General features: G+C 42.1%; 1 protein-coding gene across 1 annotated transcript in view; it reads right to left on the bottom strand.

Moving 5' to 3' along the window:
• The window catches only part of Frmd4a (FERM domain containing 4A), a 574,514-nt gene that overhangs the window by 168,092 nt on the left and 391,579 nt on the right, over nucleotides 1–14,843 (bottom strand). Inside the window, 1 exon segment of the mRNA XM_048809187.1 lies at nucleotides 2,839–2,904. Within this exon segment, the coding sequence (XP_048665144.1) occupies nucleotides 2,839–2,904 (66 nt within the window).

Genomic DNA, 14,843 nt, shown 5'->3' with positions numbered 1-14,843 from the left:
CATGTATTTTAGTTAGTTTTTGTCCATTAGTTTTAACCTTATGTCTCCAAGTTTTGCTAAAGCCCACTCTACAGTGGAACCTAGAATCTTTCCATAAACACACACACACACACACACACACACACTTTTTAAAAAAAAAAAACTATTTCTTCCTCCCTCCATCCCTCTCTCTCTTTCTTTCTTTTACAGACAGGGTCTTGTGGAGTTGGTGAGGGCTTCGATAAGTTGCTAAGGCAGGCTTTGATCTTTCGATCCTCCTGCCTCAGCCTCCCAAACCACTGGGACTACAGGTGTGTGCCACTGCACCTAGCTACAGATAATGTTTCATGTGTGCTAAACAAGTCCTCTGCCAAGCAGTTGGCACTATGGCAAGAGTTCCTTAAAGGAGGCAGTAGGGAGGCACCTGAAGGTTCACAGGTTCTTTCATTCAATCAGTGTTTATTTAGTGACATCAGGTGACAGGCATTGGCCTGGGTACTGGGGACTCAAGATGCAGACCCAACCCTCAAATTGCTGGAGGCTCTGGGAAATGGGAAAAAGTCCACAAGCAATGGTGACAAGGCTTGGTCCCCTTGGGGTAAAAAAAAAAAAAGAAAAAACCACACAGGGCAGCAGTAGCTAAAACCCAGATGCAGGGAGGGAGGTGGGAGGCTTAGGAAAAGCCTTTGGGGTGGGTGGGGGAGTGTCCTGAATGGAAACTAGTAAGGCTGGCGGGGGGTGGGGGAGGAAAGCATTCTAGGAAAACGGAATAACTTGCAAAGAGCATTCCATCCAGGGGCAGCAGGAGCCCGGGTTCCTCTTGCTTGACCTAGTTCAACATCTTCTTGATTTTGCAGGGTTGAGGATGACTCTTCCCAAATGTGCCCATCAGTAACTAAACATGTTTTCTGTGACTCAAGACCACCCTGGCTGCCCCATTCAGATTTTCCCAGGGCCATGGCACAGTAACTGGACTGCCACTCGAGGTCTCATTTCCTGCCCCAGAATATGGCCCCCTTCTAAGGCCCCAAGCATGGATTTAGGAAAAGCTATAAAACACACGAGAGAGCACTCTTGACAGTGGCCAGCCAGGGAATGACATTATCTGCAAGGCTGATAATGTCACCTATAAACTCTTCATCTAATTCCTAACAATACAAAGCATCTGATGTGGGTCATAGAGAGATTCTGCTGATTAAAAAGGTCTTACTCAACTTATATTGCTGCATTCATTCCAATCCAAACACAAGTCTGACTTTTAACAACCCTGGAGGCCATAGAATCTAACCTAATAAGGACATGATCTAAGGTATGGGATAACTCTATGCACAGGAATAAGTTCATCACAGCATTTACCTGCAATAATGGAAAAATAATTCTTAAAAAAATACTTAAAAGTGCCCAAATGGGTGAATGGTTAGATAATAATATTATATCCATTTCTGGAATTTTTGCAACTTTTAACAAAGATGACAATTTATAATGTGCTGGGAAACGTTAGCAAAGGACAATATTAAGTGGAAAGAGAAAATATATAGAATCATACAACTGTTATGCTTACAACCATGCAAAAAATATAGATATGAAAAATGCTGGAAAGACATGCACCAAAATGAGAACAGTATTTAAATTAGTGTGATGTGATTATGAGTCTTTCCCTAGTTTGTCTATTTCCTTTACTGCATTTATAATACCTTTAGAATCAACTTTTTAAAAAAATATTTATTTTTTTAGTTGCAGTTGGACACAATACCTTTTTTTTATGCATTTATTTTTATGTGGTGCTGAGGATCAGACCCAGGGCTTTGCATGTGCTAAGTGAGTGCTCTACTGCTGAGCCACAACCCCAGCCCTAGAATCCACTCTTAAAAGTTTGTAATCTCCAAGTACCAACTCTTAAAGCTTGCAGTCTGAACATTTTTAAATCCAAGCAGCACGAACAAGACACCCGAGACTGCACGTGGATCTCCCCTCTGCTGCACTATTTCTGAGAACCAGCCAGTGGGCAACATTCCAGCCCTCTGATGAACTGTAGCATCTTTATGACAAAACGTCCTGGGGGACAGGACGCAACCCCCTCAGAACCTGAGACAGACATTTGAGAACATCAGCCAAGGGGGGTTATAAAAGTTGAAGATGAACAATGGATTTTAAAGCTCTTTAAATCAGATTCAGAAACATCACCATTCTTTCGACTCTGGGAAAAACAATGCTCTTTTCAAAAACAAGGTGAACAAGACCAGGGTCTGTGATGACTAATGAATTCTCTGACTTTTCTGACCCAAATGTGTTCTCAGTTTGGGGAGAAATGGCTGGTTTCCTGTGTCTCAGTTTCTCCAGATGTTCACCAGTGATGGTGACGTCCACCCAGGGGATGGGGGGAAGGAAGGGGACCACTTAGCCCTTGGAGGGAGGACAGAGCACAGAGACTGTATCTCTGTCTTCACAACTATGAGAGCTCAACTTGAAAAGAATGAACTGTTTTCTATCCCCTCTGAGCAAGGGAGACTAAATCAGTTTTAGTTACAGCAAGAGGAGTTATTTAGGTTCCATTACAGTTAACTCCTTCTGAGAAGAGAGAATAGCTAATGGCAGTTGTGGAATTTCCTCTTCTAGAGACTGGAACAATAGGTTAGATATACATCTGGCCTTGAACGCCCAAGGCACAGCATCCACAGAAACAGACTAAACAAAAATAGCACACATACAAAACTTGTGGTGTGTCCCTGCCATTCTCCTACCGATTCTAATAGAGATTTAAAACCAGTTGGCATCGTCCCCCTCCATCCCCTGCTGAAGCAACCTCTGGATCTCATTAAATTCAGAAGAAACATTGAAGGTTGACCAGAAAAGATTTACCTGAACTAGGAGTTCCAGCTTCCTGTCATCAAGAAGATGGACTTGACATCGACGGCCCTCCGTCATCTATAAGGGAAAAGAAACAGTGGTCACGGAGAGTCTAGAAATCACACAAAGGGCCAGAGGGTCCCAAGCTGGACTGATTGCTTCATTCGTTTGTTCATGCATTTGAAAATCTTTATTGAGCACTTCCTATGAACAGGGTGCTGTTCTGGGAGCTGGGTGTGCAGTGGCATACAAGGAAAGGTCTCTGACCTTGTGGAACTTACATTCTCACAGAGAAAACATGAAATAAATCAGCAAATACATACAGAACATACACCAAGTGGGGTGTTAGTCATTCTTCATTTCTTCTTCTGTTCAATAACCATATTGCCATAAGTGAGGTCATCTCCAGGAAGCAGATGGCCACCTAATGGCAACTGAGTTCGATTTCTGAGTTAGCTAAGCATCTCATCTCCTCATGTATGACTTGAGTCCCTGCAGTGCTGCCATCAATAACAGGACAGCCCTGGAGATAATGTCCATGGAGAACCCTGACTTGGGTCCCTTATGCCTTTCAGGACTGCTGTCTCTTAGCAGTCACCAGAAAGGTAGGCACTGAGACCAGCACCAGGAGACCCAAGGCTAGGCATGGCTCTGATGGTTCCAGGCTGCAGGATTCTGTTCATCTCTGCACCCCAGGCTCATACACAGAAACAAATGGGCTGGGCCTGTGACACACTGGTGAAGGTTTCAACTAGCTTTCTAAAAGGATGGAGCCCTGATCTGTAGCATTTTCTGGAGCCCTGGCAGCACCCTCAAAAACAAAAACAAAAAAGCAATCCTCTGAAGAGCAAGGCCCCTCACATGTCAGGTGGCCATGGCTCTACCCATAAACTGACTTGCTACACAACAAGTACCTTCACTACATCTGATGTCAGCTTACTGTTATGACAATGCTGACAGTTCTCCAACATCAGATAAATAATCTCGAGAGTGCTGATAATGGCAAAGTGTAGTAAAATAATCCGGACATCATGCCCTTTGAATATGACCTTGGCTTTTAAAATAATGCATTTAATTATGAATTTATACAATTTAATTTTAATAATGGCTATGTTTGACAACTGGCACCCTGTTGTCATTCCTGAAAATGTAGCAATTAGCTCCCACAAAGTGGTGTGAGTTGTTCCAACACTACTGTGTAGGTCAGATGACCCATAAGGTTCCTTCCTGCCCTTCCTGCCCAGTATTTCACATGACTCAACAGTGCTCTTGAACGACACCTTTTCCCCAGTGACCAGTCACCTTAAGCAAATCAAAAGAAAGGATGCACATAAGCAGATCCTGGCACTCTCCCATTACATGGCCACGAGTCCTCACGAGCACTCTCTCCAGGGAAGGTGGGAAAAGCGTTTTATTCAACAGGACTAGTTCTCTGACCATGAGCATGTCCAAAGCTCTCCTAGAACCCTAGGAGAAAATCCCCTTATTCCTTCCTCAAAGCAGTCAGCCCACCATGCTCCCTTCAAGTCTGAGTTCCCCAGTTTTAGGATCTTGATCAAAATGGATGGAACTGGAAACTATCCTGCTAAGTGAAATAAGCCAATCCCCCCCAAACCAAAGGCCGAATGTTCTCTATGATACGCGGATGCTAACACACTCTAAAGGAAAAGGAAAGCAGAAGTTCATTGGATAGACTAAGGGGAATGAAGGGAAGGGGAGGGGATGGGAATAGGAAAGACAGTAGAATGGATTTGCCATAACTTTCCAATGTTCGTATGTGAACACTTGACCAGAGAAACTCCACATCATGTACAACACAAGAATGGGAAGATATACTCCATGTATGTACAACTTGTCAAAGTACATTCTACTGTCATATATTTCTAAAAAGAACATATAAAAATAAAAAATAAAATAAATAATAAAAAGAACAAAACAGCATTGTCTGCCTGGATGAGCCTAACCTCACATGCTTCTTGATTTTAGGCTATAACAACTCAGCAGTAAAGCTTCACATATTCACAGGCACTCTAACAAACAGACTTAAATGGGCTAAAAATGAGGTAAAACTTCAGCCCAAAGGCTCACCAGTTTGCACAAACAAGCCAAAACACACAGATATGGACACGAGATGGGTTCTATGCAAAGTTCTTTGTACACAAGGTTGGGTATTAATTGCTTCAGTAGAAAAACAGGTTCAAAGTTGTATTAGAATTCATCAACCTTGCACATAGTAGGCGTCCTAACTGAGTGACTTAATTTGAGGAAAAAAAAAAAGTATTACTTCTTTTCAATCAATCCACTACCAAGTCCAATGAAAGTCATTACAATTTTAAATTAAACCAAAATCTGTGCTGCAATACCAATATGTACAAATGATTCATTTATTTAAAAAAAAAAAAGACCAAAGTGCAAAAAGCTGATTTCAAATTTCAGTTGGGCAATTAATAGCAACTGCGCAGCCACTCTGGATAAAATTCTGGAGTCACAGAAATTCAGCTCTCACTGGAAAGTTTAATAGAGTGGAAGTTCTAGGAAGGAAAGTGGTTCCACCGATTTTCGTATTATTTTGAAATTTAAAAAGATATATTCATCACAGGTTTGAGATAATTCCCCAAAGCTCAAGGATTAGAAGAGTTTTATGCAAGAAAGGCTGCTTGTCTTTCACATCTTCCAAACACAAAGTTTTTAGCTTCATTATGTTGTAAAAGTTTGAGTGTATACACTGCTTTCAAATGATTTGTTCAGGTTCTACCAAATTTTATGAAAACAATTTGGTATCTGAAAGACATTACTCCATTAAATAAAGTTTTAATCACAGTAATTAAAAAATATTTCCAAGCACGTAAAGTTCACACTTTTACCCCAAGGGTCTTATTTTCATCTAAAAAAAATAGAATTTTCATTAAGTTAAATAATGTCACTTTATGTGCTGTGTTTGGAGATGTTAGTATCTAGTCCTTGGGATTTTGCAAGCATGCTCCAGATTTTAATGCCTCCCTTGTGGAAAGCAAAATCTACCTGCACGAAACTGGTCCAGAGGGATAAGCTGGAACAGAAACTTGGGTTTGAATCATGATGTTTTTCAAGGTACGACCTTCTTTTGACAGTACGGCTGGGGTTTGTTTCTCAAAGTGCACCGTATGCTGTTCCATCCTCCAGTAACACTGGAGTTCCCAGTTTTCATCAGAGGTTCAGAAAAGGTTCATCCTCGTGGGTGTGGATGGAGAAAGAGGAGACATCTGTAGCTTTGTTTGATTGCCAGGCACAGTGAAAAGTTCTTCTGAATACTAACAATTGTAAAATAATATTGCTTTTTTTTTTTTTTTCTTCCCCTTTCATTTTCAGCTGCTCAGGCACAATTGGAGTCCTGGCATCACCCTCAAAGGAAATCCTTTGGAGAACAAGGCTTTGCAGAGATGTCAGCTGGCTACCATCCCAACCATAAATCATATTCTGCAAAAAAGTTCTATACCAAGCACAGGCCTGCCAAGTGCTCTGTGCCTCTAAGGGATATATGGAAAAGCATAATTTTGAAAGTGAGGTGTCCACCTCGATTTATCCAACTTTGCTGTTAACTTATACTCCTAATCATCAGGACTGCATCAGTAAGGGAAGACACAGATGATTCTAACCTAAGTGGGCATAGCAGAACATGAAACAATGTGAGTGCTATAAAGCAGCCAATAAAATTGTCATGCAAATGGATGGGGATTAGAAGGCAAAATCAAAATAGTTGATGTACTAGGGTAGAGACTCCTGGGTGGCTCCTCTTCACCCCCCACTCCCACCCAAATATTATTTCTCAACTTGTTCCTTTTCTCCCCGTCCCCACCCAAAGTTAAAAGAGCCCTGAAAAAGAAACTTTATCTAGAAAGATGAATGAGATTGTTTGAAGTCAGGCATAGGAAATGGAGCCTGACAAGATTCTTACTCAGCCAATTCACTTAGATGGCTTCTATTTTTAACATGTAAAATCAAGTTTATGAATTTAAAAATGAGAATTAAAGTTGTCACCCAATCCAAATACTCAAGACTGAATGTCTGACACATCCTCTGTCTGTAGAGAATTAATAGGTAGCCAACTGTGACTGGAAGTGATTCCTGGAGTACAAAAGCTGGGAAGGGGGGTTCATAAATACCCATGTCTGAGGGTATCTGTCCATGTCAGCCTGGTACAATCCCAACGGTGAAGGGACTATTGCTCAGATGTGACAGGGGAGTCTCCTCTTTGGGGCATGACTTAAAAAAAAAAATCGACAAATAACTAGAGAAAATAGCAAATAAATAAATAGCAATGACAACCCCCCTAATGGTGACTTCAGAATACTCTGTAGGGAAAGGTGCAGGGTGCCCAGTTCAGTGTACGGATTTGCTTTTTCTAGTTGAGGTTCAGATTTGCAACAGCCACAGCACAGCAACCTTGAAAGCATTCTGCCCACATCTCGCAGGGATATGGAAGGCAATGGAATTCAATGTTTGGCCAGCTTTTTCTTAAAGACACTATAAACATTCTGAGTGAGAAAAGCTCAGATATGTTTTAATAAGAATGTTTTCTCTTCTAATATAAAGCCAAGTCCATCCCATTTTCATATGCTTCTTATTATCACTTTTTTCTCCATACCACATACTTTTTCTCTGTCTTAAGGTTTAGTGACTGCTTAGATGTCCTCTCTTCCTCCTTTCTTGCTCCTCACCAAACAATTTACATACCATGGTATACATATATGCAGGAAGAGCTCTGAAGAAATAATCTCAGTTTTGCTGTTAATAGTATTTTTGTAGAAATGTAATGCAATTGTACAAATGGTTACACATCCATTTGAAGGTATCAGATTCTGAACTAAAAAAAAAAAAGAAGTATGGTTAAAAATAAAAACTAAGCCAGGCAGAGTGCAGCGTGCCTGCAATCTCAGCTACTTGGGAGGCTGAGGCAGGAGGATCTCAAGTTCAAGTCCACCCTGGGCAATTTGGCAAGATTCTGTCTCAAAACAGACAAGCAAATACATAAAATGAGCTAAGGATATAGCTCAGTGGTAAAGTGCTAGCCTAGCATGTGTGAGGACCTGGGTTCCATCCCCAGTACTGCAAAAAATAAAAAATAAGTAAATAAAAACTGAAACAAATAGTCAATTGACACAGGTTGCTCTTCTATTTTCTCAGTGTCTTGAGGGTAATTTACACTGCAACTGTTGTGGTTAAGATGCTGGAGGCAAGGGATGGGGAAGAGGATGGGCCATGAGGATAGCTCTGTAGGGTAATGCCCACAGGCCTGCAAAAAAGTTTTAACTTGGTTACCACATGCCTACTTGTATGTCTCTGTGAAAAAGAAGTTTCTGAGTTGTGACTCACATTTATTTTTCTGACAATAAAATTATGAGATGATAAAATAAAAAAATATTAATGACTCAGGATGACACAAAATGAAGAATGAACATTTCCAAAACATGTTTTATTTAGGAAAATTACCAATAGACGCTAAATAACCCCAAATGCCATCTTTGAAACTTTATTATCAAACCAAAAATTCAGAGCTCAAAAGCATCCAAGCCAAGCCCAAACATGGAGAATTGTTTCTTATGGCAATCCCTCCTGCACAGGGTTCCTTACACTGCAGGCTACCCTAAGGATGCCGGATGCATTACAACAGCACCTCACAATCTGCCCTTTGACCCAGGCTGTTCTGTGGCTCTGAAGGAAATTCCAAGGCTATGACTACAACTTCCAAGTACAAGTCATTGTTGGAGCCCAGCTTTCTGGGTCACCTCAAAAGTGTCACATTCCTCTCTCAGCTCTGAAGGCCTGAGGACCAATCTAGGTACCCAAAAGCTGCAAGATCACGGAATCTCAATAATCATGGGCACTTTTTTTTTTTTTTAGGAGGAAATGAATGGGGAGTTGCTCATTCACTGCAACTCCAGGAATTCCAGCTGATGGCAAATATGCAGATAAGGAGGACTTTGGGCCATTTAAAGTTTGTTAGAAATATTCAACGCATTCCCTTTCTACTCTGAATTTGCACCGTGTCCCTAAGAGGTTAACTGTAGTGGGTAAAAAGACCTCTGCTCAGAACCGTTAACGTTTAAATGGATAGGGACCATTTTTATGATACATTTTATCTCGGCCTGATTTATCTCAAACTCACTTTAAAAAAAATGCTATCATTTAAAAATCAGATGATAGTGGAAGGAAAGGAAGTACACATGCTGCACATCAGAAGTCTCATTCAGAGAAACTGACCTTGTCCCTGTCTTGTTCCATGACCTTTGCCAAATTTTTCCACCTCTGTCATTATGCTGACTCCTCCGCACTCAGAACACACATACGAGTACCTCTGAGGCTGGCAGAAAATAGCTGTAAGTTTATAAAACCCAGATGAAAATTCTTGAGTGGCCCTGTTAGAAACAAATTCACATGAAAATGCAAAGTAACATAAAGGTTGAATGGGCAACGCTCTCTCCCAAGCTCAACCTGCTGTGTGTGCCTTGGATGAGGTTGGAACTGGGGTCAGTGCCCTAACGGAGGATCTTTGGTAAAGGTTTTCTAGTGATTCGAAAAGCTGCTGCTTGGGTTTCTCTTTGCCTACAGCCAAAGGAAATTTAATCAAGCAAAAAAGAAGCTATGCTGCCATGGGCTGTGCTCAGGGCACCAGGACAGTGGAGGGCTGCTGCATTTAAGGGGCCCTGATGCCACTGATAGGAGGACCCAGTAGCCTGCATGCATTCAATGCACAATTCCTGTAAGACAATCAATTTCATCCTCTCCACATGACTCTGCTTGGCCAAGTGTCAAAAAAACACTAATAATCAGTCTCTGGCCTAAAGTTTAGAAGACAGGACATGGACCCAGGCAGGTAAGAGGGGAGGACAACCAGGAGGCCTCACTGATGGTCTCTGGGTGATCCCTCAGGTGGAAAACCCTGACCTACAGCTCAGCTGTGGGACCTGGGGGAGGAAAGGACGCTTCCCATCTCTCAATCAAACATCCTAATTGAGGACAAGCTATTGGCGCCCATGTTGGGCAGGAGCATCTCAGATGTGGAAGGCCAAAGCTTGGATGATGTGTACTGACCCAGAGGCCAGAGTGGACAACTGCCCTCTCTGTGTCTGGCAACCAAAACTCTGACTAAATAGTCAGGAGGAAATGGACACCGGGAGATCCAAATACATAGTCCGGAGAGTGGTGCCGTGCGCCTGAATGCCACCTCTGGGAGCACAGAGCAATAAGGCCACCAGTGGGTGCTGACTCATTAAAATACATTCACCTTGATACAACACAACAGTAGGCTTTCATTTCAACCCTGGTCTGGGTTCTGCAATTATGGAAACCAGAGTCTCTGACGATAGACTTAATCCTACTCAACACAGTACTGCATTATTATTATTTCTATCATTATTATTTGAAGAGGGGTGGGGGAAGGAATAGAGACCAATCATGATAAGGGAAAGGGAGTTAGGGATTTGGATCAGAGAAGGTGTGCTGTGCAATCTGAACAGAGGCTGGCAGGACAGCAAAGGTAGGAAGAGTAGCTGGAGACTCCTGAGTGGAATGGACAGGAGCCTGGGTGAACAGAGGTCCTCAGAGGGACCCCTGATGGGGCTGTAAAAACCATTCCTTCTTTCTTTGTGTCTTGTCACTAATGTCTGTGAAAGATGACTGTCTGAACAGGGCTGAGAAGCCCTCTGAGAGCTGGCCTCACCTCATCAGATCCAGTTCTTCCCCCAACCCCCACAATCCTAAGACTAAATTCTGTTTCTCTGAAGGCCACCTTCTCCCAGGTTCATGGCCTTGCCCGTGCTCTTTGCGGGTCTGGAAATACCTTACTTCACCCCTGCAGTGAGAGGACCAATCTCTACGGTGGGGACATAGGTGACCAGAAGATCACGGCCCCAGCTTCATGGAAGTCACTGGCTTGAGGGAACAACGCACATGAACTTTTGTGCACCTTCAGCCTCAGCTTTGTTGATCCAACACTTTCTCCTTACCACAGGGGAACAGTCACAGCCCCGTGTGGCAGCCATTCTAGGACATGATGTCCTCTTTCTCCCTGCCCCTCCTGCTGGGACTCTAACAGAGCCCTTTCGGTGGGTGCAGCCTTTTACAAAAGACTGGAGAAACCAGACTCTGCTAGGTGTTTTGTGGCTTGCAGGGAACACAGGGTACAGGACGAAGATAAGGGCAAACAGCCCATCCCAGTCTCCAGTCACCCCAGAGCCAAACACTGGGCCTAATTTAAGGTCCTTCCCAGGCTGTGCTGCTGGGCCCACAGTAAGTAGGAGGCAAGCACTTAGCCTGGCTTCACCTCTCGCTAATGAGTGTGACATCCATAAGTTCCATCAGCAACTTAGGCTTTGCTCTGTAATCTATAGAACAGAGATGGCAGAACCCACCTGGTGGGGATTGCTGTGAGAACAAAAGCACTAATTTAAATAAAGAGCACGGATCTCTGAATCATGTGCCCCAGCCAGCTTGGCAGGATGGGGGCGGGATCTCATCAATGCTGTATCGCCTAACACCACCACCCATGGTGTGGCCCAGGCAAGGCTGCCCCTTTCTGGCCACTCACACTGAGTTTTCCACCACTGTGGTAGGCTGGGTGAGGAGACTGGTTCTGGGCAGGTGGCATCTGGGCAGCTGTCCCCAGTGACTAAGCAAGCTCCAGATTTCCTCAGAGCCCCGGGTGCATGTACATGGAGGGTTGGGGGCCTGTCCTCATTCCCTAGCAACAGTGGCTCGGAGGGTCTCCCTGGGCTGACATCAACAGAGAGCTGATGCTGGAGTTGGCCTAAGAAAGGAGGCTTAGGAATTTCAATGTGTGGTGTGTGGGGAAATGCCCAGGTGCCATGGTTACATACACGCACCTGGGTGCACCCGCACACCCGTGTGATTCTTATTACCAGCACATGTCTCCATCCAGGACATCCTGGATGACTGAGTGACTATGAACCCCCATGAAACAGAACATTCAAAGAAGTAGCAAGAGACTAACATCCCACTGTTTTCTCAAAGCAAGAAAAGATGAAAGAAAACAGCACCTGTCCTTTGCCACAAGAGTTCTGGCTTCAGAATCTAAGTGACAAAGGGTTTTCTGGTTTTGTTTGGTTTTTGGTTTTAGTGAATAAAGAGACTTCTTGCAAAGAAAGAGGCAGCTATGTACCCTTTCTTTTGTTTTGGTGACTGTACTTAGAATTTTTAGAATAGAAAAGGAGAGTTAGACAAGGACACTGTTCAAGAAGAGTTTTTTTTAAAGTCCAGAAAAAAGATAAGGTTGAAAAAAAGAAGATGAGGTTGATTCTATGGATCTAAAAATAAATTGTTTATAGAAAATGGAAAACTTTGTATAAATCAAAATGTAGGCTGGGGGTGCAGTTCCAAGGTGCAATTGGCTTGCTTAGCATGTATGAAGCGATTAGTTATAAAACAAACAAACAAGCAAGAGTTAGAATGTTATAACAGGGAAATAAAATTAAATGAGAAAGCAAATGTTGAGACATCCAAAGAATACAAAGAATCTTCATGGAGAACTCCAAACCATTCAGCTGTGACATTTACAAAGTATCAAACACACATCATTTATGAGGAATATTTTTCAGCACACCACAAACTTACACAGACAGAGTTGGAAACCTGAGGCTGAAAAATAATATGAAGAAAATCTGATCACAATAAAAGATTCTTTAATGAGGGCTGGGCTTGTGGCTGAGTGGTAGAGTGCTTGCCGACCATGTGTGAGGCACTGGGTGCGATTCTCAGCACTGCATATAAGTAAATAAAATAAAGTTCATGGACAACTAAAAAAATATTTTAAAAGAATAGAGCAATTGAAAAAAAATCCTTTAATGATACATTCAAAGCAAGGAAAGGAATGGATTTACTGTGTACAGCAAGTGGATTTTTGGGTGAGAATGAACTGATGACCTACTCTGTTCCTGTTTTGTTTCAAACTTCTCAATCAAGAAAGGGTTTGGAAGGGTTGGTAATGAAAATATAAACCAACTGCAGTGCTTTCGCCAAGATAAATCCCAGATGGTCATAAAGTTAAATGTTAAGAGCAAGTAGGTGATTATTTATTAGGCTTTTCTAAGCATGAAAGCTATAGGCAAAATTACCACTTGATTACATTAAAAATAAGTCTAAAAATAGTGATTCTATTTCACAGAAAGAAAGAGCAAATGCAAATTTGGGGCATGATAATGATAATGAGGGGTTTAATATTCTAACGATAAAATTATTGAATTAGCAGACAGTTACAACTTACTTAATTAGAAGACCACTAACACCCTACAGGAAATAAAACCAGAATGCAAATAGCTAAAAGGTTCACTTCCTTCAGTTTGTCATTTCTTTGCTAGAAATTTCATCTACTAAAATAAGAGAAAAGGAGTTAAGGTATTATATGTTCACTGTGGTTCTTATGGCACATTTATTATGTGCCAAGTATTTTATTAGACACACAGTGATGAACCTGATCATGTCCTAATACTTAGGAAGATTCTATATCTTCTATGGGTAAAGGGAATACCTGGCCATTACAGGGTGATCAGTAATGACAGAGTGGTGTGGAGGTGATGGGACCCTAACTCACCTCTAGAGGATGGATCGATACTCAGGTGAGGAAGTGTTATCTGGACAACTGATGTCTGGCAGAGGCCATGTGATATAAGAAGCCCTAGAATGAAAGGGAATGTGGCATGTTCTGGAAAGATCTACATGTAGGAGTGTGGTGGATGAGGAGCAGTGAGAACTACAGGCAGAGAACCCTGTCGAGAAGGAGGGTTCAACATCAATCATCAATTTCGTTGTTAAGTGAGCAGAAATGAGGGGAGTCTGAAAAGAGGACTCCAATTCCAAATGCTGAGGCTCTGTGCCTCACGAGACACACAAGCACTTGGAAAACTGTAAAGTGATACTAAAATATAAGCTGTCTTTCTCAATATATGTTATTTCCTCCAGTGAAATGTAAACAGACACAGAAGGCACGCTTATCAAATTTACAGATGACGAAGAGGTTTGGATGGTAGCTTCAGAATTTAAAAATTGGGATCATATTGCTTATGGTTTTGTGTCCTGCTCATTGCTCACATGCCAAAAGCACAGCGCTGGAATAAGGAAATTAAGAGGCACTCTGTACTATGATTAAATAATTTCTGGGAATCTGTGTTCAATTCTGGGTACCAAATTTTACATAAGAAATGAAAGAAACTGGAGAGGTCCAAGGAAGGGCAGCACAATGGGGGAAAGTTCCTAGGACAGTTAGGAAACCTGGCACATGTAGCCTAAATATCAAAGGTTCCAGTACCACACCAAGACAGTTCTGTGACTGCAAAGGAAGGGTCTTAAGAAGTGCTTATTGGAGAGAATAGGTATGAAAATGGCCTGCCCTGGGCAGAGCTTGATGTGAGAACTGGGTCTGGTGTGCACAACGAGAAAGGAGAACGAGTGAGTTCCAGAAGGCACATTCAAATTCAATAGAAGGAAAAAATTTTAAACAGGCATCAGGGTTCAAAATAGAACTTTGTTATCACCGCAAGGGATCAGAAGAGGCCAGGAGATCATTAGCCAGGGAAATCACAGAAGGGACGACTGAACTCAGGAGGAAAGTGGAACAGATCCACTCCAAAATCCCTTACCCGCATTCCAGCAAGCTGTGACGTCCAAGACAAGATATGTGCCCACCAATATGCAGGAATTTCAAGACAATGCATGCATTTTAATAGTGACTTATTTATTTGTAATGTTTCCTGTTAACAAAGTTACATGGCTTGGTGAAACAAATATCCACCACATTCACTTACTGCTTTGGAAGGCTTTTCAAAAACTGCACTGAGGATTTTTGCATCTAGGTTCATTAGAGATATTGGTCTGTAGTTTTCTTTCTTTGAAGTGTCTTTGTCTGGTTTAGGTATCAGGGTGATGTTGGCCTCATAGAATGAATTTGGAAGTTCTCCCTCCTTTTCTATTTCCTGAAGTAGCTTGAAAAGTATTGGTATTAGTTCTTCTTTAAAGGTTTTGTAAAA

Source organism: Marmota marmota, unplaced genomic scaffold (assembly GCF_001458135.2).
Source record: "Marmota marmota marmota unplaced genomic scaffold, marMar, whole genome shotgun sequence".
NCBI classification, from domain to species: Eukaryota; Metazoa; Chordata; class Mammalia; order Rodentia; family Sciuridae; genus Marmota; species Marmota marmota.
This window is presented reverse-complemented; position numbering and strand designations above follow the sequence as displayed.